This window comes from Anguilla anguilla, chromosome 7 (assembly GCF_013347855.1).
Source record: "Anguilla anguilla isolate fAngAng1 chromosome 7, fAngAng1.pri, whole genome shotgun sequence".
NCBI lineage: Eukaryota > Metazoa > Chordata > Actinopteri > Anguilliformes > Anguillidae > Anguilla > Anguilla anguilla.
The window spans coordinates 20336480-20361734 of record NC_049207.1 but is presented as its reverse complement, the minus strand read 5'-3'; the positions used below and the strand labels follow the sequence as shown (position 1 = coordinate 20361734).

The 25255-nt window shown below is 47.4% G+C and overlaps 1 protein-coding gene across 3 annotated transcripts in view; it reads left to right on the top strand.

Moving 5' to 3' along the window:
- Positions 1 to 683: 683 nt before the first annotated feature.
- The window catches only part of LOC118231377 (serine/threonine-protein phosphatase 2A 55 kDa regulatory subunit B gamma isoform), a 73635-nt gene continuing 49063 nt past the window's right edge, over positions 684 to 25255 (top strand). Inside the window, exons 1-2 of one of the 3 annotated variants that reach the window (XM_035425118.1) lie at positions 684 to 962; positions 23132 to 23301. In XM_035425118.1, the coding sequence (XP_035281009.1) occupies positions 23220 to 23301 (82 nt within the window). In that variant the 5' untranslated portion in view covers positions 684 to 962; positions 23132 to 23219. Of the gene's footprint in view, positions 963 to 2964; positions 3005 to 23131; positions 23302 to 25255 lie in introns of those variants that run through there. The other 2 variants (XM_035425119.1, XM_035425120.1) reach the window with 2 other exon arrangements.

Below are 25255 nucleotides of genomic sequence, written 5' to 3'. Positions count from 1 at the left end.
GGCAGATGACAGGCAGAAGCAGCAGCAGGCAGCAGTCACACTCATCTCTCCCTCTCTCCCTCCCTCCCGCACTCTCTCTCTCTCTCTCTCTCTCTCAATCTCAATCTCAATCTCTCTGCCTCCTTCACTCGCTCTCTCGCGCTCTCTCTCTCTCACACACGCACGCAGGCTTTCACACTGCAGCAGAAAACCAGGCAGGAGCAATCATTCACTCGCAGCTTCTCCCTCCTGCTCCTCCTCCTCCTGCTCCTCCTCCTCCACCTCCAGCGCCGCGGAGCGTCAGCGAGATTCCGCCGCAGCGCGAGCGAGAGAGAGCGCCTGGCGTCAGCTCTGCGAGGGAGGCTCGCCGCGGGACTACCTGAGCGAAGGGACGGGCTGCCGCTCCTCCTCTCCTCTCCTCTGCTCTGCTCTGCTCATCTCTCCGCTCCTCCGCGCACCGCCGGAGCCCGTCAGAGGCTGCGGAGCCTCGCTCGTTCGCACGGGACCCCCCCGCCACCCGCCACCCGCCACCCGCCATCCGCCGCCTCTGATTCTCCTGCGTTTGCTCTCACCGGGCTCCTCCGGCTCGGCTTTTGTGCCTGCGCGCGGACGGGAGGCGGTCTGCCATCGACGCGCTCCTACGTTTGCGGCCCGAGGCTTCCTCGGTTTCCTCCTCCTCGTCCTCATCCTCTGCCCTTCCGCCGTCGTCCTCTCCCGCTCCCGGGCTCCGTCGCGCTCCGCGTTCGGTCTTCTCCGCCGCCTTCCCCCCTCACGCCCCCCGTCGCGTCCCACGATGCCCTGTTCCATGCCCCTCTGCTAGGCGGCAGCAGCATGGACCGTGCTCTGGCGGGGACACCCACGACGGATTGGTTCGGTACCCTGCGGACGGGCATGCTGAGTATCCCTGCCGTAAATGGGCGAGGACGTTGACACCCGAAAAATCAACCACAGCTTTCTCAGAGACCACAATTATGTGACAGAAGGTAGGGTTACCCTTTCTCTTTATTTCCCCCTATCTGCCCTTCTTACCTTCTTGTTTTTTTTTTTTGTTTGTTTTTTTTAAATCACGTTCATTGTACTCGGCTGTGGGTGTGTGATCATGAGCATGACTCGTTTTGAGGTCATTTCTGCGCTGAATGAGTCTCTGGATCAGTGGGAAGCAGACAGGCTGGCCACGCTGTGAGCAGGCTGCTGTTCCAGCGGTTTATTTCGGGGCAAGGCGACGGGCGGCGGGCTGCACCGCCCTGGTCAGACGCGGGCCGGTCGGCACCTGGCGTCTCCCTCAGCACCTTGTTAGCGCGAGTGCGCAGCGGGCCCCCCGGCTGCGTTCGGGTCCGCAGCGGCCCGCGGAGGGGGAGAGAGAGCCGGGCCCGTTACTTACCTGCAGTGAGGTCGCAGAAGCAGCGCAGCGGTGGAATCGATCAGGAGGAAAGAAAAGTGTATTTTTGGTTTCTGCTGATCGGCAGTTAAGCTGCCGGGAACTGAAGTGCGCAGGAGCGAGCTTTGAGACGGGGGGACTGTTACCCAAACCCCCCACTCCCCCAAACCCCCCCACCCCCTCCCCCTCCCCCGGTATCAGTCACAGTCACAGCATCCCGAGAACAGAGTACTGTGTGTAAACGGGTAAATGGCTCAGCTCAGTCAGCCTTCATCACTGCACCGCATAAATCAATGGCAGGAGATGAGAGGGATTTAGGTGTTCTTGGGGAGGTGGGTGGTGGGGACTCGTTGTCACGGTGGCCTGCAGAGCATGAGAGAGAGAGGGGGGGAGAGAGACAGAGTGAGAGAGAGGGAGACAGAGAGGGGGGAGAGAGAGAGAGAGGGAGAACTCTGGACATCCCTGGACATGTGAATGAGTGCGCTCTCCCTCACACTGCCCGTGTACGTGTGGCCGAACGAGGCCGGTGTGCGGAGGGCAGGCGGACATTTTGGATGCGTTTGGACCGCGTCTCTCCGGTGCTTTTTTCAATGTGATTCCAGCAGAGCGCTCGCTCCACATTCCCCTGCCCCCGGATACCCCCAGGGTGAAGCCCCGGCTGCCTCAGCGTCTCGGTGTCCCAGCCGAGGGGTCCGTATGCGCCATTCTGCCATACTGAGGCGGGGGCGGGGGGGATTTAACCTTTAAAGCAGTCTCCCTAGAGCCCCTGCCAGAGCGGTGTCTTCAGGGCTCTTTGAGGGGAGGGCAGTGATCTTGCGGGAGCGAAGGTGACGGTGGCGGTTGTTTACTGCTGCCCCCCCCCCCCCACCCCAATCCACCCCCACCCCCACTCGGGTGTGAAAGACGATGCGTCCCCTCGCTCTGCCGCATCCGGATTACATCAAGGTTAAATACTGAATTACCTCGGAGGGGGAAAATATCCTTGCGGGTGTGTGTGTGTGTGTTTGTGTGTGTGTTTGTGTGTGTGTGTGTGTGTGTGTTTGTGTGTTTGTGTATGCGTGTGCACATGTATCTCTGAATTTGTACGAGCATGTTCCCACATCTGTGTGTACGTCAGCTCATGTTGATGCATTTGTCCGTGTGCATGTGCGTGTGTGTATGCTCATGTGCACGTGTGTGTGTGTGTGTTTTCCAGGAGCGATATTGAGGCAGCGGTGTCTCCGTGCTGCATTGATGTTAACTGGCTTGGCTGCGGACGGGAACGACACTGGATGTGTTGTTCTGTCTCTCGGCCAGCAGGTCCGCATCTCTCCACCGAGAGAGCGTCACATGATGCTGAGCTGGGAGGGAGAATCTCCTGCCGAAATGCAGTACAGTTGGCACTGGAGCCGTTTGCTGAGCTTAGCTGTTTATTTCTGCGCGCTCTTCCCTGTTTTCGCTGTCCGTACGTGAAGTGGAGGCGTTATGAATGCAGAGGTGCTGGGGAGAGGTCCGGCGGGGGTGGGTGGGGGAAGCGGGGGTGGGGGGTGGTCCTGTTCGGCAGTGCTCTGGGTGATGCAGTGAGTCAGCACAAAACTCGAACCCGGCCCGAGATGCATCCATGTGCCGCGTGAAATCTTGACATGTCGGCTCCGCAGCAGTGGCGAGGTGTGTCCCTGTTTGTTTACGCGCGCGGTTTCCTGTGCGGTCCTGCATGTACGCGTTTGTGCTTGCATATGTACTGGGGTGTGTGTGTGTGTGTGTGTGTTTGGGGAAGGGGATCCTCTGGTGTACGTGCTTTTGAGTGTGTGTGTGCTTGCGGGGCGGATCTGGTGAGTGAGTGTGAAAGAGTCGATATGTGAGTTGGGTGGCTACGTTTGTTGTTGCGTCGGTTTGGAAATCATGATAAACAGCGAGAGCAGAACCAGGTGGACGAGGGGTTTAATCTCGGGCGGGTGTTTTTTTGGGGGTAACACTTTAGTGTAATACAACTCATGACAGATTGTATAATATGCTAAAGTGCTATGACAGGCATTGGCAGGTGTTATAGCATGCTTCTGACAGGTATCATGTTGGCTTTATGGCACAGGTCCAGGAAAGCAGGGTTTCCACCAGTGTTTTATAGGAGTGGCCGTATGCTTCCCGTAAAGTGCCCAGCACCTCCCCTAACATTAAGGGAAAAACACAGAAATAGGCGTTCGCTGCATTCTGTTGTTAAAGAAAAAAAAATAGGATAACGACTAAATTTATGATGCAGCAACGACCCACTATCAATCGCTAGCGTAATTACTGCATTAGAAGCTGCATATCTGACATAGCAGCGCATGTGGTCCCTGCAGCATACTATTACACGTGTGATGAGAATGCTAAGGACTGAACGCTTTGAAGATTGCGCAATAACACTCACCTAAATATTTCCCATTGCTGTCTTTTTGTGAAAATATTGAACAAGACTACATCAACATAAACAAGAAATAAACAAGAAAATACACAATGATCTATTATTTAGGGCGGATCTCTTTAATTTTAATGGAGTAACATTGCTAACATAGGACAAAAACTGACCTTTGGAGCAACATCATTGGGTTGGCAGATTTTAATCCACCTGCACAGGGTTCACAAGTTTTAGTCCAGCTAACGCTAAGTAGGTAGCTAGCTACCTCTTTACTAGTTTCCCCATATTTTATAGGTTTTTTTCGTCATCTTTAATTTGGCTACATTTCTGTCCAAATTATTTATCCTTCATTTGACAAATGAGCTCAAAATTTCCTCAATTTAATACTTTTATCCTGGCAAAGCTATCGGGTAGGTTCAATCTCCTGTATCTCATCTAGGCACGACTGTGGTACCATCATCGTCGTGTCTGGACTACTTTTGAGATGAACACGTTTGAACAAAGAGTTGCTGAACTCGTGCGAGTATATCATCATCCTTACGATTGACCAACGAAATGTGCTCAAATTCCTGGCGCAAAATTTGAAATGATGTTGGGTATCAATGATCGTGAGTTGTGCAAAGCAAATCTGCACCACAAGTGTGCACGTCCCTCAGCGGCGTGGAGTGACATGAAATGAAGAACGTGGAGTTTCTATTGAATATAGCGACAATGGTGTTCGGCACCATGTTTGTCGGTGGTTATTTTTTAAAAGTTTGTATGTTGTGCGTCGAGTACACTGCCTACTTTAGGTGTCTAACCGATTTTCACATTGTCTTCAGTGGTCACGCTAGCCCATGGAACTCTGCGGTTTTGGAACGCAGGACATTTCAAAATCTCACAATAATAACACAACAAATGTGTCATGCATAATTTTATTATGACACTTGTAACAGAAGTGTGATTGAATACTGGATTAGTGGGATGAAATAAATTAAGATACAAATAATGTTTTGGCGTTCTAATCTAAACAAATCCTTGAATATTTAAAAACACAGCAGCGATTTATGTTATAATTTAATCATGATTAGCAAGCTAGCTAGAGCATAATGTGTCGTTTTTGACTTTTCATCCAAATTAAGTGCTTTCTCTATGAATCTCACCACCAACGGCCGTGAAAAGATCATGTCAGTAAACAACACAAATGTCACAAAAAAAAACGATGATTTGCTCAAAGAAAAAGTAGTAATTATGTCATTGCCTGCTGTAAGCCTACCCTTAAAAAGAGACCTCATACTATCTGCATTTACAGAACTGCATTTATGTATTTGTTCCTGCGTTTTGGCTCTTTTCTTTCCTGCATAAAACATCGCAGAATCCTGTGCTAACATGACCACTGCTTTTCCTTGATGTTTTCCTATATGACATAGCATCTCTGTTTCTTTCCATGGAGAGGGGAGGGGAGGGGAGGGGGCTCTGTGAGATGACCTACAGTGCACAGAGACTGACAGAGGAGTGGACTTTGCTCAGGGAGTTTTCACAATATCGTGGTGACTTTTATTTCTAAAAAAACTACCGTGAAACTGCAGAGACTGAGTGTTTAGACAGGCGCCCAAAACCTCTGTCCTTGAGTAGCCTAGGCGGGGGGGTCACATTAGGTCTGGCCAGGAGACGAAACAGGAGGAAACAGCAAAGCAAATGCGATCATTGGAGTATCTTGAATGATACATTGAACAGTGATGCTCAGACAGTCATCTGTTTCTAAATCTGACGGTGAAGATTCACCAGAATTTGCCTACTAACCAAAAATTAGACAATAGCTCTGCATATTCGCATACCTATTACAGTAACACAAGCACCAAAACAGCCTCATTGCGAGGAATGTTGGCTCCATTTTCCTTGGTGCTTCACTACAGATTTTATTTATATAGCTGTCATACCGTGCCCTCTGTAATGTTTTGAACAAAAATATCTTTTTCTTGATATGGATCTGTGCTTCACAGGTTAAGTGTTAAAGGTTACAGCTCTCTCATCTTTTTTATCTCTGCTTTTTTAAAGGTATTTATAAAGGGTGTATTTAAAGGTGACACTTCCCTGTGGGCGACATTGCAACTCTGTTGCAGTCAAGTTTAGTTTAACACTATCAGCCTGACTGAGAGATTCCCTGTAAGAAATGTAATGTGGCTGTTCTTGTTACCACTACAAATGGTAAAATAAAGTGTCTATCTATCTATTTCTATACATTCTGGTTTCACCAGCACTTTTTACAGCACGTTTTATAAATACCCAACTTTTAAACTTTGGGACAGTCCACATTTACTTTGGGGTGGTTAAAATTGTTTCTCAGGGCAGTGGCGAAAAAGTGGGTTGGAGCCCTGGTTCACAGGGTTTAGTCCAGTTGCACTGGGTTCACAGGTTTTAGTCCTGCTGCATATGATTCACAGGTTTTAGTCCTGCTGCACAGGGTTCACAGGTTTCAGATTCTGACTGGGCTACAGGGCACTGTACAGATATGCTGTGATGTGGCAGGCCAGGGCAGGGTGGGGCGGGGCAGGGCAGGGCAGGGCAGGGCAGGGGGGATTGAGCCTGCCAGTTCAGCTGATCAAAGTTGTCAAAGAGCCTGCAACAAGAGAAACGGAAACCATTGTAACCTATTTTAAATGGTTTTACTGACATGGAAAAAACATGTACACATGCACACATATAAATATATACATACGTGCACGCACACTGAAATACAGAAAAAAACTGACACATCCACTGACATGAAACACACATGAAGACATACAAATATATATGTGCGCACTTATGTGCACACAAGCACAGAAAAACAAACATATGTAAAGACATAGACCTATAAGATGTGCTAGATAGCAAGTGCACTGCTAGGAATCACTTTTCTCTCTGTTTCTTTCCCTGTGTCATGAGAGCTGACAGCCATGTGAAATCCATTAGAGCAGGCCTTCATGGAGGCATGTTGTGAGCAGGAAAGGGGTCCTTTAGAGACGGTTGTAGCAATCGAGCGCCTGCACTGTTTACGACACCTCGTAGAATCGGGAGTTGGTCCTAGAACAGCCAGAGGTTAATGGAAAGTCCAATCCTATACTCCTCAGTGCATTGCCACTTAACTGGTCTTTGGCAAGTTTTCTGCCAAGGCCGAATAACGCTTGTAAGATGTTCCATGGGCTGTATTTAGGAACATCTTAGCAACAGACAGGCAGGGAAACACAAGGAAGGTTTCTCAGTCCTGAAGTACAGTTGGAAGACTTTCCAAAGTGGATTTGACTCACACAATGCAGTCATTAGTCATCATTGTATTGTGCGTTATATGTATTCAGAGAATTCATATGTGGCTACATTGACTATTTAAAAGTCAGGCAGAGAGCTCCAGTCCCTTTTTAGTGAGTTTCTTACGCGTGTCTGAAGGTGAAGGCTCAATATCAGGCCGCTGGAATGTGTCTGCTCTGAGGGCCGGTGGAGCTCGGAGTTACAGGTCATTGGAACAGCAGGAGAGGTGGCGGTGATGGAGGGAGGGAGGGAGGGAGGGATGGCACCTCGCTGATGCTGACGATGGTGACACGAGGACCTCCAGTTTGTCCTTTCCGCCCACAGCAGCGGTGGAAATTCACTGTGGGGGCGGCAGGGGAGGGAAAGTGAGAAGGAGAGGAGCTGAATACCACTTCCCCTTACCTTCCCTGTTATTTCTGTATGGTTTGCTAAACAGATGCTTTCATCCAGAATTATATGCTTTGTCCCGTATGGATATTTATTGAAGCATTTCAGTTAAATGTCTGCCTTGAGGATTCAAAAACAGGAGTCTGACATGGATTCTTAACAAGCAAGCTCTGGAATACGAGCCACTGCCACCAGGTGACCTGTGGAGAAAGAGGCGTGGCTTACACCATTCTGTCATTGCATACTTACACACACATATCTCTTTAACACAGTTCCAAGATACGTTCTGCGTTACGAACGAAGGAGCAAAACGGTATGTGTTCTGCAAGTGTAGGCCTGCTAGCTGCAGGCACGACCTAGGGAATCGCACAGTGTTCTTAGAACCTTGCGCTGTGGTTCTAGAATTTAGAACGCCTAAAATTAGAACATTCTGTCTGTGGCTGGCTGCGGGGGGAAATATTCACTTGTCTGTTACCGTGTGGGCGGTGGTGGAAAAGAGGCCACGCTTTCAGCAGAGCGCAGAACGTTCCGGATTCGCAGTGTTTTTCCTGGTTACGTAAAGAGCTGTCGAGCCTGCAGACGTCCAGCAGAATGTGTCGTTGATGCAGTGAGCGCTCAGATCTGGCAACCCCTCTCCCTGCTACTGGGTGCACGCTGATGAGGCGTGCTCGTGGGGTGTGGTACGAGGGATTTTCTTAGGGTAACAATTTCAGTTAATAAAAGAGGATGCTGTATGTAATGAATTCATGCACCGAGGCCTGTGCCATGCAGTTTGCCAGACGGTGAATTATTCATGTGCCCCCCCCCCGTCTCCCAGCACAGCGGTGAATCAGGTCCCAATTGGCTCCTCTGCTTTCTCTGTGAGGCTGAAAGGTATGCATGTGTGTGTGTGTGTGTGTGAGCACGTGCACGCCTGTCATTTTCAATAGAGTGAAAGATCTGTTCATTGTGACACATGGCATCAGCATTTTACATGTGTGTAACTGAGTAACTGCTGTGTGTGGTATCGCTTTTTTTGCTCTTGTTGAAATCTATTGTAAATGTAAATATTTGCTTTGCAAGTTCTCGGGCATGCTTGATAGTATGCTTGAAGACATGCATGGGTGAAGACAGGCTTACGAGAAAGATTTTTGTCATGATTAGTTAAATACAAAAAGGATCTAGTATCAGCATAAAGCCCAACATCATCACTGTTGATACTATAAGTTGATGAATTTAAAAGGCCTTTTCCAGACTCTTAAGTCATTGCTAACTCGCTAGCAGTATGGCTGACAGAACCAGGCTGGTGCTGTATCCCTTTCGCCTGGGAACAGGGAACTATGCAAATCTGTATACAGCTGGCTGGCTAGGTCTGCATTGAGAAATGACACATGAGGAACCCTTCCACCATGAACATGCAGCATTCCGTTCCATTCATTCCAAATTGATTTCTGCTGAAGTGTAGATATTACCCATGGCCGTTCTCTTTTGGAAAAGCGTGACCCTTTGTTGGTTAACTTCACATGCAGCGATTTGAACATGTGAAAGATGCGGCATGTGCACCAGAATGGGCGGACTGCTTATCATTTCAGAGCCAGAAAATCCTCCCTCCTTCTCCTTGATGATGACATCATGCCCCTGAAGGGCTCCGCAGGAGACAAATTAAAAGTTGGGGTGCGCGGTGCTGCCTGAGCCGGCGGCGATGTACCCCCTTTACCGGGTCCCTGCCGACAGGAGATTTGTACGGATGGGGTGGGGTGGGGGGGGGTTAGGATGGAGAGGGCGTCTCCGTGGAAATGGCCTTTTAACTGACAGCTGTAATTGCTGTGCCCCCTGCCTCCCTCCATCCTGCTCGGGCTGAGCAGAGAGAGAAGGGGGGGGAGGGGTGGGGGGGGGGTGGGTGGGTTGTGTGCTAGAGACAGAGAGGGGGGAGAAGGAGGGAGAGAAGGAGAGGGATGCCAGGAAAAGACCCAGTCTGGTTCATAGCATTTCCTTTTTGTATCCATATTAAGTGGGGGGGGGAGCCATTTGCGTCTGTCAGAGTACAGGCTTCAGTCATTAGAGGAGCAGCCGAACTCATTCTCTGTCCTCTTAAGTGTGGCTGATTGAAATGCTGTACATGTAGGCTGCCTGGCGCAGTATCGATCCTTTGAGGGGGGGTGGGGTGGGGGGGTCAGGTGCTGTACCCCGGCCATCCTGTCCCCGTCTGACAGAAGCCACTGCTCCACGAGGAGCCAAAATGATTTCTGAAGAGCAGCGTTAGCAAACCGAAAATGACATGTTCCTGTTTCTGGCTTTCTGCATTGCATTCTCCTGTGAAAGGCTCAGGAAAGTGTTGTGTAGCGTAGATCTTTACTGCCTTAACTATTGTGGCTTAAATGAGCCACATCTGCACAGAATCTTACGACAACAAGTCTGTTGCATGATGGGACATGTTTGTTCATTTGGCTGCTTAATTTGTTTGAAACGGCTCTTTATAATGAGGCTTTGTCTCTGTAAAAATGTGTTTGCGCCGTATTAAGCCTGAATGAAGAAGCTCCGTTCTGTGGCCAGGCTTTGAGGAGCCGTGCGGAAGACACAAGGGCAGAAACACTCACTTATATCTTCAGTCATTAGACATTCTGTCTGTGATGATAATGAAGTGCTGACACAATCTATCGCTATGAGACGCAGACTGGAGATGTCTGAGGCTCATCCCCAAGGTGCCGGTGATGTCAGCAAGAGAGCGCACGTGTGTGCATGTGTGAGTGAGTGTGTGTGCATGTGTGTGTGGGTGTGTCTGTAAGAATGACAGGGTTAGGGGGTTACAGAACAGATTCAAGGTACAGTATGGTGTCATATTGAACAATATATGACATGTTTATGAGTTCCCATTTCTACACTCCACATTTAAACAGTAACCTGTTCCAGTCCATGGTGTAGTGTGCTAGGGCGTAAGGGGTGGGTCTTTAGAGCAGACAGCAACAGGCCCCGCCCCCATTGCTCTACCTGACTACGGGAATCCTGGGTCAGTGGAAAGACTGGCAGTGTTCCGAATAACCTTACGCAACAGAAAATCTGAACGCTACACCTAAGCCCTGATTACCACATCTGCGCTCGCAGACATGCAGTAATCTGTAAGCTGCTTGCTTTGTTTTCCTTCCTCTCCCTGTTATGAAAAAGTGACGCACATGCAACTCTTTCTCACTCGTGTATAATCCTTCTTATGGCCACATTATGTGCTTACTGGTTTTGCCCCACTGGGGAAATGTGTTAAACTGTAGGAAGTGGGGGGGGAAAAGAACAGCTGTTTTCCTAAAGGGCTCGTGTTATTGCAGCAGAGCGAATGGGCCAGTGCCTGAACGTTTAGCCCAAAGGAGCCGAATGGTAGTTTATTTCCATTTTTTATTACATCTAGCTTCCGTCATAATTGACATGAACATTAAAGTAGAACAAACTGCCCATGCATCATGGCTCTGTGCGTCATTGCTTTTAGTGTGCACTTGTTTCCATATTCCCAACTGGATGATTGATGCTTATATGTATTCAGGTCTTCCTGTCTGTGTGCACTCTCAACTGTTAACAAAAGTGTTCGGTGTGGCGACTGTATTCATGCCCTGTGCTATTTCATCTTTTGGTGTGTAGGTGGGCTTTAATAAAATATGCTTGGGTAGCAGACAAAAAAGAAATGTGATGATTTGTTTCTTCAGAATATGGAAAGTACTTCTGGACACTGGAAAATTAATTTGCAATAGCTGCTGGCCAATTATAGTGCATTAAGCAAATAGTAAACAAATTTTTAGCCCAAGTAAAAGATGACTATTTTTGGTGCATAAGGAAAAAATAACTATTTTGTTCTGTGTTCAGCAGTTATGTGTATGTTATGACAGTGCCATAAGTAAAACAGCAAGATTGTCAGGTACCAAATGATATGTTTGCCTATTGCAGATGGTACAATGTATGGTAGTAAATATATGCTGACTTTTTCTGTTTTTCTGTGGGAATAGCGCTAGAAATGTCACTGACTTTCTCTATCACCACTAGAGGAACCAGACTGTAAAAAGACGAGTAAAGCAGTGTTCTGACTGAGGCTTCATGAGCTCCAAAATGGGTGGAGCTATCACCGAGGTTCATATTATTATGTCAGTGATAAGTCAGTGGCGGAATGTGGTGGCAGCATACACATTCTGTTGCAATGTTCATAAATCCACCATGACAGTGAAGTAGTCCAGCCAATAGAAAGGGAGCCTTTTCCATTTTTTTATCCATATTTACACATACACTATATGACCAAAAGAATCTGGACATCCCTTAGTCTAGGGCTGTTTTTCATGGTTTGGGTTATGCCCCTTAGTTCCACTCAAGGCAAATCTGTATGCTACAGCATACAATCACATTGTAGATGATTCTGTGCTGCCCTAACATTTTGGGGAAGGCCCTTTCCTGTTTCAGCATGACAATTCCCCCAGGCACACAGTGAGGTCCATGTAGAAATGGTTTTGTTGAGAATGGTGTGGAAGAACTTGACTGGCCTGCACAGAGCCCTGACCTCAACTCCATCCAACAACTTTGGGATCAATTGGAAAGCCAACTGGGAACCAGGTCTAATCACCAAATCAGTGCCCGACCTCACTAATGCTCTTCAGGCTGGATGGAAGAAAATCCTTGCAGCAATGCTCCAAAATCTAGTATAAAGCCTTCCCAGAAGAGTGGAGGTTATTATAGCAGCAAAGGGTGGACAAACCCCATATTCATGCCCATAATTTTAGATGAGATGTTGGATGTCAGGTGTCCACATACTTTTGACCATGCAGTGCATTTGTTATACTCCGTTGCTTCCATTTCCTGAGATACTTCATGTGCCTGCGGCCTCATAAATACAAATGGGACAGTCAAACAGTAAAGAGGTTTGCGCCATGTAATGGAAATGCTAAATGCCATTACCCTCTCGAAATGAGTCCTACCTTTTATTGTTTGCCATACAACCTGGAGTAATGTAATTTCCTCATGCAAATGCATTCCATTATTACTTAGCAAGGCCCCATGGAACTGAACATTATGCAGTAAACTGGGTTGCATGTTGAAAGGATATCCAGTGGTTGTTTAGTAGTGGGGAGAGTAAATGGGACTGGAGGATCTAATTATGAAAGCAGGTATAAATCAGTAATAAGAACAGCGATCTTTTTCACGTTAATCCCAGTACCAGATTCAATAACCGTTATTAATATAAACATTTCAGTCCAGAACCTGCTCTTATAAAAGAGCAGCATGTAGGAAAAGATTACATCCAAAATGTAGCTATTTTTGCTATCACTGAAATGCTGAATGATAAAGCATTAAACTATATTTATACAGTATCTGTATAGTCACAGTATATTGGTGTATGTAATTGTATAAGAAAATAGTTTTTCACCATATTTATTTGCTGTGTACGTTGGCAACTAAAGGTATCCTTCGTGTATTAGAATGTGTGCTTTAGCATGTAGCTGACCACATGTGAAATAGTTCTCTGTTATTAGGGAGTGTAAGGCCAGTGATTAGTCATTCCTGACAGGTGCGGACAGGCGTCCAATGGGAGGCAGAGCAGGTTGCCTGCCTTGGTGCTGACATTTTCTGGGGTCACCTAAGATCACTTCAACACCACACTGTTCATTTTCAACTTGTCTCTTGTGGAGTGTCAGAGGGCAGAAGATTAACTTAAGCATGACTTTGACACACTATTCCAGTGAGTGAGAAAAAACAAGAGGAGCGAGACGGAAAAAAAGAGTACCGTGTGTGTGCTTATCTGTGCGTGTGTGTGTGTGTGTGTGCGTGTGTGTGCTTATCTGTGTGTGTGTGTGTGTGTGTGCGTGTGTGTGCGTGTGTGTGCTTATCTGTGTGTGTGTGTGTGTGCGTGTGTGTGCGTGTGTGTGCTTATCTCTGTTTGTGTGTGTGTGTGTGTGTGTGTGCGCACGTATGCATCTCTGTGTGTATGCGTGCGTGCACGTATGCATCTGTGTGTAGTGTGTGTGTGCACGTATGCATCTGTGTGTGGTGTGTGTGTGCACGTATGCATCTGTGTGTGGTGTGTGTGTGCACGTATGCATCTGTGTGTGGTGTGTGTGTGCACGTATGCATCTGTGTGTGGTGTGTGTGTGCACGTATGCATCTGTGTGTGGTGTGTGTGTGTACGTGTGTATGTGTGTGCATATCTGTCTCTCGCAGAATCGGATGTCAGTCATATGCATGTTCTTTGAGCGCAGACTGGGCCTGGTTCCCCACTGGTCCCCCGCTGGCTCTCTGGCAGTACAGCTGTGCTCCTTCCCTGCTGATCCAGGGCTGCAGGGCTGCAGGGCCACAAATGGTGGAGAAGCGCGTTCAAACCGGGGAACTCCCCCCGGGCAGCAGGACCCAGGGGGAGCCCCTCTCTCAGGATCCAAGAGCCGGGCGCTGAAGGGGCTCCGGGGGCAGCTAGCGCGCCTCTCTACGGTTTGTCGAAATAACGCTTAGGGCCAGCGGGGGGGGGGGGGGGGGGGGGGGGGGGGGGGGGGCATAACCGACTCGTTTGATTCAGGGGGCAAAGGTTAAAAGCCTTTAAACTCCAGTAGCTGCATTCCTGCAAGTCAGATCCTGTCAGTCTCCGTATGTATTGAGGTGAATTGTGGAGGGGCTGCACAGTCACTCCTGCCCGAAAAGGAGGTCTTCTGCATACAATGTGAGGAGTATTATCCCTGATACTAATCCGGAACCTTCCCCTGCTTTTGACTGTTTTGCTCGGGTAACCAGCATGGCAGTGTGAATTAGGCTGATGCGTTATCAGCTGGCACATGCTTTGTTGCTGCTTTACTTCATCGCATACAGTGTGGTGGCATTACCCTGGTACACTTTGCGTGAAATCTTCTTAATTATAAGGCAAATTGAAACCAATAAATCTCCAGATTTATTATTATTGTAATCAGACTAATTCTATGTATCAAAATAATCTTTGTGTTTTACATTAGTTCATGCAGTTTTTTTGGTTTCAATTAATTCGTTTTCAAGTGTGACAGCATGTGACGTGATTTTGGCCATTGCCACATTTTTTCTTTTGCCAAATTTGAAAAGATTTTTAAAGCTAAAAATATAATGAACATCTAGAACAAATAGAGAAACTTGTGATTTTAATGATAGCAAAGTCAGAGTACAAAATGTGATGCTCTCAAATGCCTAATGGTGTGCTGTGGCTATTTCTGTGTTAATACGGCCATGCGAAAGAAGGGGTATTTCTTTATTTCTTTACAAGAGAGTATGAGTGAGTCTTTTATGCAATCCACATGCTTTTATGCATCTTTAAAACTGTACACCTGATCTTTATATTCTCAGTTTTGCGGCACAAAGCCTCACTAAGTGATGAGCAACAAAGACAGGAAAATTGCTTACCTTCATCAAGTGGGTCCGTTGAATGCATTTAGGGGAAGACTGATCGAGCGAAATCAAAGAAACAGAGTTTTTCAATGTGGCTGAACACAACACAGGGTTCAATTAAAACAGGGGTGATTAGGCAGCTAACTGAAGAGTAAAGATGATGCCTTTAATGGGTCCATTATGCACGTGAAGCCTCCGCCTACCATCGCTGCTTCGGGGTAGATGAAAAGAGAAAGACTTTTAGTTCCCTTCTGTTACAACTGCAATGTGCAGGAGACCGATCTGTTAAATAGAAGTTATTAAGCCATCATGTTATTTTCCTCTTCACTGACGAATGGGCAGCTTTTTGACTTGCCCTGGTAAATGAGGGTCTTGCTGTGGCTCCTCTTTTATGCAGTAAAACTCTTGTTGAGTTTTAGGGTGCGGGAGTTGAAGGGTGCTAGTTTTTTAGCTGCGGCTGACCCCTTAAACATCCATCTATCCATCCATCCATCCATCCGTTATCTACGTCCGCTCATCGTGGTCAGGGTCGCGGGGGATGCTGGGGCCTATCCCAGCGTGCACCGGGCGAGAGACAGGAACGCACCCGGGACAGGCGGCCAATCTATCGCAGGGCACACGCGTGAAACCGCGCGAGTTGTCACGCGTGCCGAGAATCCCGTCTAATTCCCGGACGAAGCTCCTGCTTCAGAAACGGTGCTGTGGTGCGCCTCCCCCCCTTCCCGCCGTGGAGTGCGTGAGGACACAGCCCTGCTCTCCATTTAGGAAGGGCCCGGAGATTCGACTTTTCATCACGCCGCCTCGTCACGCAGCCCGAACTCAGATGCTCTTTATCGGGGTCACATCTGCTGACGGGAGCAGCGTGATTGGCTGTAAAATTAAGGAGAGTGGAGGGCAGGGGAGGTTACGGATTTGCCAGCAGTGTTCGGTGAGGTGCAAATAAAGGAGAATAAGAACTTAACTTGATAGCGGTCCTGAATGTGGGCTTGTTCTTGACTTTTAATAGCCTTGCCAGTGTTAGCATGAATGACCAAGACACCAGCTTACCGTTTAGTGTTTAAACTGTTTCTAGTGAGCACAGGTTCTCACTTCTCAATAAACAGCTTGGTCTATGACAAATCTATTAGGTTATATTGAATTACTAAAATTCATATTGAACTTATAACATTCATATTGAGATTTCATATGGCAAACACACATGCGGAGCTGTCACATTAAATTCAGTATTGTAAGTGATGGATCAGCCGGTATTGGGTGATTCTTACTTAAACGGCCGCGCTTTAATCGCAATCAAAACAGAGCTCAGGAAGATCATCAGAAAAGGGCTGGCTCTTTGCAGTCCCGGTTTGATTCTCAGCAGGCGTCTCTGGGCTGTGTCTGTGTCTGGCTTTAGTCACACACCGTGGGGGTGGAGGAGGGGGGGGGGGTGTCTTTCCCCCGCTCCGTGTCTGAACAGGCCCCCTCTCGGAAGGGGGCCAGTCCTGGGCCCCTCTGAATCAATCGCGCGCTGATGTGATTACCCAGACCAGCGGGAGGTAATGAGGTGTTGGCGGAGCGAGGTGGTCTAATGAGGAGAGGGGGGGCGGAGGCGGGTTGGTACGGGGGAGACGGGGCGGGACAGGAAGGGGCGGGAGCGCGGGTGGGGGGGGGGACGGGGGGTACCCGATTGATGGTCTTCATCGACGGTTTAACCGCCCCGAATGGTTTCTCCGGCGAAGTCGCTGGCGGCTGCCCGTGGTGTCGTACCACGTGGGCTGGCAAACCCCTTCCCGGAGAGGCTCGGCCCTGGGGCCTCTGTAAACGGGAGAGCAGCGGGCCTCTCTAGCCGGTGGTCGCTCAGCACGTAGCTCTATCACCAGTTACATGGCCAGGAGATCATTAGCGTGCCCCTCCCCTCAGTCCCTGCTCTGCTGGGCTCTATGAGGCCTGCTGCACCAGGCTCAGGCTCTCAGCCGTGTGCCGCTTGCCATTGGCTGCATATGGACCGCACTGAAACAAACACCAGCGGCGCGTCGTTTTCTCTAATCAGCTAATGACCCTGTGAAATGAAAGCTAATCACACGAATGCGAATGAGAATCTGCGGGCCAGTGGAGGGTGACCTGTCCTGCTCGTGGAAATTCTGCGTAGTTTTCCAGTTCCTGTTTGACTCGCGCACTGGGAATTAAGGGATCGGCGATCCAACAAGATGTCCAGAAGGTGAATGACATCACGTTCGACAGCTTCAGGATGTAGGGTGTAGGGCAGGAAGTAGAGATATTGTGGAGAATCCGCAGGATTGCTGCTTTCCGGGATGTGACATCACGACCCCTGTAGGTTGCTTACAACCCTTGCGGGTCTTCAGCAGAGGTTGCAGGGCCAACAGGCAGCCAGTCGAGGCTGGCATGAGAACAGAGGCTGAACAAAGGCGACCACATGAAGGTGTTCTGGAAAAGAAGCTTACCTCGCTAACAAGATTAGGAGTGAACAGGTGACTGATAGAACAGAAATAGAAGCACCGCGCAGTCACCCTGGACTGGCAGCCATCTTGTTAATAATCGGACAAGGCCTGGGCTACTGTACCACAGCTATAAGTCTCTGTTGTCGGGTGACATTTTTTTTTCTTCTTTTTTTATTCATAACAGCATCAGGGATTAGACTGTACCAGAGCACAAATAAAAACAACTGTAGCCATTATGCCCCAATGGAGCATCCAAGTCTACTCCCCGAATATCTCTGAGCAGATGTTGTTCCCAAAACATGACCTGCGTCTGTACATGTGGTTTGTCATTTGTGCTAAATTACACATTTGAATCTTTTAACGTCTTAATTTCTTAGGAAACCTCAGTATGCTCGTGCTGTAATACGTGTCCTGTATTACTCTCAGTCATGCTTTTTTTCTGTAAGAAAAAAAAAAGAGTAGTTTTATTTAAAAAGGGAAATTGTCCTTTCCATGGTCCTGCCACACAAAGCTTAAATGATCATTTAACTCATTGACAGACTGTGCAAAACGACACAGGTGACAAAGCAGTGCCCCGTGTTCCTGAGTGCGAGCTTTTAGCCGAATACATTAAGCGCTGTTGATTTACAGTCCTGAAATGTGGCACAACCGTCACCTCTTCATCAAACTCAGACATCATCTCACCATGATGTATTCTATCATATGTATCCTCTCTCCCTCTCTCTCTCCCCTCCCCCCTCTCTTTCCCTCTCTGTCACACCTTCCCCCTCTCACTGTATTTGCGTTGCCGTGCCTATTGTATGCAGTATGCCCTGTTCTAAGGCACAACCAGTTTGCCTACGTGTGATGAAAACGTAGCCACTCATAATACACCTTATGTGTACTATAATAGAGGAAGAAATCCACCCAGAGCTATTTTTCAGCCTCTAAAATTCAGATCTGAAGTACAGCATGGGAATTTCATTTATTTATTTTGTTATGAAAATATCAATGTCTGTAAAACCATGCTCTTTGCTGTCTATGAAGGAGACTTCAAAAATCACACTAGCTATCTGTTTACAGTTTAATTCTGGAGTTGGACAAAATGCTGTCAACCTTGTGTTAGCTGTAGAAATTATTCCCATCCACCTTATGTACAGTTAGTCTCTCTCGCTCTCTTGCTCTTTCTCTCTTTCTCTCTCTCATTCTCTGTCCCTCCCCCCTCTCTCCGCTAGAGGAAAGTAAACACAGTTTAATGGATGTATTTGTCACTGCTGGGGGCAACTGTAGGTAAAGCCTACTCACTCTCTTTGATTTCATAATTTCATTATTAATCAGGATGGTGAGGGCAGGATTACACAGCATGCTCATTTGTAAGGGGAAAATGCTGGTGTCCTGAAATTTGGCTACATTGTGCCATTTCCATGAAGTGACTTATGGCTTCTCCCCTCTGCTTCAGATCATTTGGCCTCCCTGGTGAATCCCTCAACCCCCCCCCCCTCCCCCACCCCCTACACTAATAATTATAGTTTGGACGAACCCCACTCTACCCCCCTCCCCCATCCATTGGTCCTATATCAAGTTAGTCAAGAATCTATGCATCCCATGGGGGGTACTAAATGGCAAACTAAATTTAAAGATGACCAGTGCTGGAGAAATTGAAACAAATGCATGCCAGACATGGTTTTTTTTAAACAGATAAGCCATCAATTCTGTTCATTTTATTAACAGCATTGCTGATTCAAACAATCATAAATCACAGTGTAGCCTCTACATGTGTATTTTCAGTACTTCCAAAAAACAAAAAAAAAACATCACCACAGCAACACGTCTGTACTGCCTGGTTTTCACAGTAAAAAATAGAACATTGCCTTTGGTAAATATTGTTGGCCGGAATTCATATCAACTCAATATAATGATTTGATTATGTTTTTCCATGGTAGATGCTGGTGCTTCCCAGAATCAATCACTCTGAAATAACCCACCCCACACACAGACGCACCCCCTCCCCCCTCACGCATCAGTTGCCATGGGAGCCGGTTGATGAAGTGAAATGTCTGCCAAACAATTATCCATCGTGCAATTTGAGAAATAGCACGGTAGCATCCAACGCTGCTAAGAAGATTCATATCAAATTGACACCTAACCGTGGCGGTGCCGTTGTCTTGACAAATGCTGTAAAATGAATCTCTAAAATGAATCAGGAGAGGCCACTTTCAATAATAAGTGCAACATAAATTATTACCAGTTTTTCTGTTATAATTGTGATGAGGGATGCCTGGACCATCAGTCAAAATTAATCTGTTTTTTTTTTCCGAGAATAGCAATATGCCGGTGATAAGATTTGTCTTCTCATATTACCTCAGCGACAGCGGAGGTGTAATCTGACTCTGCGCTGGAGAGCCATTGTTTAGGTTCCCTCCGCGAGCTCTTCTCCAATCAGATAGAGCAATCAGTCAGTGCAGTTTTATTTAAGGCAATGTAGGAATATCCACCGACTGTTTCCCAGAGAACAATGCGCAGAGAAGGAAAGTGGAGGCAGAGAAATGAAAGTAATTATACAGAGAGAGAGAGATAGAGAGAGAAACACAACACAAGAGTGATGATATGAAAAAAGCAAGCTGTGCACCTTGGGGCATTTGGGTTTGCTTTATCAGCCAACACACACACACACACACATACAGGCGCACACACATGCATACACACACTCAGGGACACACACACACACACACAGGCACACACACAAGCACAAACACACTCATGCACAAATGTTACTCTGCTACTGTGGAGCTGGATGCAGAAGTAGCAGTCACACTCATATTGTGTGAGTGGGTTTATATTTATGGTAACTGTATGTACAGGAAATAAATAATGCGTGGCAACTACCGTGGACTAGCCATAGCTAGGCATATACATAGGTCTGTATGTATACTGTACATGCCTACGTAAGAGAAGGCTAACATATTACAGTAGACACTGTTTTTCACACATGTACAAACATGCGCAGAACACAGAGATTCAGAGAAAGATACATGAGCACACATTCACATATGTACACATATACATATAACAGGGAAGTATGAGCAAGGCAAATAGTTTCTATTTATGAAATCTTTATTTCTTAATCCAAAATCATCTTTGTTGTGATGTGTTTGTTTCTGAGGTTGCTGATTTCTCTATTAGCATGGATTACATTGGGATAAATGTGCAATACACAGTGGGCACCGGAAAGCACAGTTACATTAGATTAGTCCAAGGTTCCAGAGAACGCTTTACCATGTACTCTTATCATTCATCAGAACCCCACATTCACAGATTAAGAAATGATTTCTCTCAGTGTGGATGTTGACTGCACGATGTTGACTGCACTGTCAGTGATACTGTGCTCTTTTTGCCATCGTGAAAGAAACCCTTGAGCAGAAATCAAGCTCTCTGCCTCTGCTCTCACAGGCACTGTACCATAGAAAATGAGAAGGTTGCGTTGGGCTCGGTGCAGAGATTAAACTAGATGGGGGAGGCTATTTTTGGACGTTCTGCTCCATGCCCTTATCTCCATCTGAGCAGCCGTAGCAGACGGGGGACCCAGAGTGAGATCAGTCCTCCTGTATCTGCACCATCTCGCTGAGGTGTGGGGAGGACCACAGGAGGACGGGGGACGCCAAACAGAGGGTGCGGAGATGGGAGGGGCCACGGTGGCGTCTCATTTTCACCACTTTGTACTAGTGAACCACCCTCCCCACCCTCCTAACGCTTACAGACAGCACAGGAAGGAAATGGGTTTCTCCATACGGAGAGGAAGGAGGAGACTTGGGGCGGGTCTGCAGGAGAACAGAAGGGCGGGAAATGGCGCTCTGAACGCTGAGCTCTCCCTCGCCGACTCTCTGGTGAGGATAAAAACTAAAACGGAGTGAGAGCAGAGAGCAGCAGTGCAGTCCCTCTCTGAGCCCCTGCGGCAGAGGGAAGCCGTCGCTGTCACTCACAGTAAATGGGCGGAGCTGAGGTACTGCAGGACGAAGTCGGCGGTGTTGTAAGCGCGTGAAAGCAGCCGCTGGCTTCGGAAGGCCTTTCCGGGGCGAGGGCTCGGTAAATGGAACCACGGGAGCGTGTCCCAGGTGCGTCTGACGCGCCGGCCCTTGTCGCGGCGGGACAGGCGGAACGAGGGCGAGCTCGCCGAGCGCGGTAACACGGGAAGCGGGCGGCGGCGGCGCGGGACCGCAGACCTGTCTGCTCGCATCGCGGCTGGCGCCCGCTAATCCGCGAGGGCGGAAGAGTTCAGGTTGGGAACCTGTGGAGGGATCTCCTGCACTGTCCTCGGCTGCGCTGGGGTCAGTGACCGAACACCGCGTTCGCTTTGTTGGGAATGAACAGAGGAGAACCCCCAGAAACCAGGGGAGACCCCCTGAAAACAGGGGACACCCCCTGAAAACAGAGTCTTTTCATCTGTTTGTCAGTTTTTCCTTATATATCCAGTGCCCATGGTAACTCAATTGGATTTCTGGTACAGACCAGTGATGGCATTATGCGTAACTTACTTTTACCTGCTTTTCACTCATGCATTGACGTATCTACTGAAATGCAGGAATATTGACGAGTATGCATTGTCCCTGTCAAATAAAAATGCTTAAATTAAATGAATAAAGTACGAATTACAGTAGCTGTGATCAGCACCATCCATGCAGGTAGAGCAGGCCAGGCTAAGGCTAATAGATACTTAGTGATGGCTTTCAGTCTTATTTGCACAGCATGCAAGAATCTTACAGAGGTGTTCTGGTCCAGTAGCCCACTGCCACACAGGACTGTTGATTGTAATTTGTGTTTTAGGGCTACATAGTGCTCAGCTGGTGAGATTCTGTGATTTCTCAATTTGTGGGATAAAGGTTAGAATATGGAATCTAATCTGGTTTTGAAGATATGCTCCCCCCACCCACCTTCCCATTGTGCATTTGTCATTTCTTTTATTTGAGGGAGGCATGCGAGAAGGGTTTATTCTCAGAACGTTGCCCTCATCACCAGAGAAAAATGAAGTCTTCCTACCACAACACAAAGAATCCCACAGGTGCATGTCACTGGGGTGTCACTTGCTTGTGACATGGGAATCACCTGCTTGTCACTTGCCTGCATGTTTTTGTCTCAGCTCTGAGACACACTGATATGTGTGTGTGTGTCTGTATGTGCATGCGTGCGTGCGTGCGTGCATGTGTGTGTGTGTGTGTGTGTGCGTACATGCGTGCATGTGTGTGTGTGTGTGTGTGTGCGTGCGTGCATGCATGTGTGTGTGCGTGCCTGTGGGTGTGCAGGGTGCAGAATTTTGACTTGTCTTCTATCTAGGTTTTGTTTTTTTCATGATAATGAGAAGATAATGTATTCTTTTGTCTGCATCAAATCTAGACACACCTAGTAAGGGTAACGGTAATAGCAGTTTAAAAATCTGGCCCGCCCAGTCTGACTGTAAGGTACTGTGTTTTAGACATATACCTCGCTGTATGGGCTGTGGCCCCACCAAGCTAGATCCATCGGGGTCCCATAGAGGCCCCAGGTGGGTCCCAGTCTGGCCCCAGCCTGGGTAGAGGAGACCTGGGCCGTGCCTGTCAGTTTGCCTGCCATCTCTTCTCTCCACAGGGCTCCAAGTCACCCTCCGCTCTGGGCAGGATTCACGTGACCCCCAGCGAGGAGGGGGGAAGAGCAGGGGCCAAAGGACCGGGGGAAAGCCCCCCACCTCCCTTTTACCTCTTCTCCTCTCCTCATTCGGGGTGTGGGCTCCAGGAGAGAGGGGGGGGCAGTGATACATGAGAAAATTAATTGGAAACCCCCAAAAAATTAAAATCAAATCACTATCTGCATGATATGTTAATTATAATTACTTGTTAAAAATACAAACAAAAATGGGCTACAACCAAAATACTTTTACTATTACTACTACTACCTCTAATAGTAATATTACTACTACTACTGTGAACACTGTGACTTAGACCCTGCCCCCTCTTCTAGGGCTGCTTGTGGCTAAGCCTTGGCTCCGAACGCAGCTGAACGCAGCCTGGGCCCTTAGGCACTCCTCTCCTGGACTCCGCCCCCCAGGATGTTGAATACCATCCAGGTCCTCTGCTCCGACATCGCCTCGCTCTCTCTGGAGGCCAAGCAGTTTGCCAGTTACACAGAAGGTGATTTTAAAGCATTCGCATCCTGTACTGAAATGGGCTGAACCAAGGGCGGATTGGGTATGCAGGCCAGCCAAGCTTGTGATGTCACAAGTGAGGGCTGATGACGTCACAATTGGAAAATGATGGCAGTGCAGTGGGTGGTAGAGAGGCCTAGAGCGCATGGAAACTTTTAACTGGAAGGTTCCTTGGTGGAACACCTGTATGGTTTACCATCTAATCAGGTGTTTAGCCCCAAGTTCTTTTGTGATTGCTAAGTTGTGTGAAGAGATAGCTGGTTGTGTAAGGATCTAGGCAATTGTTGGTTTGGGCAAGTATCTCTGGAAAAGAGCATCTTCTTAGCAAATGTATAATGTACAGATAAAGTTTTCATTTTTGCCCATTACTAGAACTGACTATCAAAAGCATTAAATGGCCCACAACATGTGCAAAAAATTCATGAATGACCATGAATGAGTCAAGCCTCTCCACACTGACTGAGAGTAGTGCACATGAAAAGGCACTTTTGAATATATATATATATTTTGTTTGTTTTTGCTTATTGCTTGCGTATTTTGTTGGAAGTTTCACCTCTTGGAATCTAACATCAGAAAAAACATCATCCTGTAGTTGTACTTGTATTTGCGACCAGTTGGACAGCCTTGATTGAATTTCTGTTGAAGGGTATTCCACAGGGAGTAGACCTCCTCTCCATGGCTGTAATTAAATGAAGGCTTGGGCCCGCTGCTGGTGTAGAATTATGGACGGGGCGTCGGTCGCGCCGCGCTTCCCATCAGAGCCCATATGTCGAGCTGCGCTGGGAGTGTCAGTCTGTAATTACTTTCATATTTATGAAATTTAGCCACGTCAAGTAGCCTCTTTGTGCCTCTGACACACTGTGACTAAGCCGACGCTCTCGAACCATACTTTCATCTTGTTGCATTTCACAGCGATGTTAAATCATCATTGTACATTACAATGTCCAAGTTCGTTTTTGAGTGCAAGATTTGGTGATTAATTATTCATAAAACATTCTTTTCTTAAATGTATCACATTTAGATTTTTACATTATTCCATTTTATTATTTTGCTATTAGTTAATAACATGTTTTGCTTAATGTGACATCACCATATTATTTGGTGTTGTGCTTGCATTACTGCAATGTATTGGTTATAACTATCTACTGTGTAAGCCTAATTAATCCCAATGGGTCTGTTGATAGTCATGTCTGTGCATGTAGATGGATTTTATGCAGAACCATGAAAAGAATTTGTACAAACAGCAGTGTGCTACCTAAGACTAGACCCAACAATGTACTGGATACAAGCCCAGTGCCCTCTGTGTAATGCCACTCTGCCACATTTAGCTTAATTCAATTTTCCAATTCTATACAGAGCTCTTCAAACTGTCCTTATAATGAAATATTACTCTCTCTCTCTCTGCCTGTTAATATTTACTTGTCAGGCTGCCAAATCTTCTCGTGTGCGTGCGTGCGTGCGTGCCTGTGTGTGTGCGTGTGTGTGTATCTGTGTGTATTCGTTTGTGTGTGTGCGTGTGGTTTTCAAATGTGTGTGTGAGACCCTCTGACCATAAAGAGATTCCTAAAAGAGTAATGAAATGCATTCCTGTAGGCTACATGCTGCCAGTTCACCCCCAAAATAACTGTCAAGTACATCCTCTGCACCCACTTCCACCTGCTCCTGTGGAGGGGCGTGCCTGGGACACTGGGCGCTGGGAGAGAGAACAGGAACACTGGGGGATATGACAGGGGGCAGGGACAAGGGGCTGGGATGATGTGAAATTGTCTGATGAAATTATTTATTATTTTTAAATGGACAAATTTTTCTGCTCTTGTAGCGCTCACGCTGTAGCCATTTTGTCAAGAAATTGTATCCGTCTTGACGAATGGTTCGCGCACGCTCCGTGAAATAAACGAATAAATAAATAAAACACGCGTGAATTTTTCACCGTGAAGCCT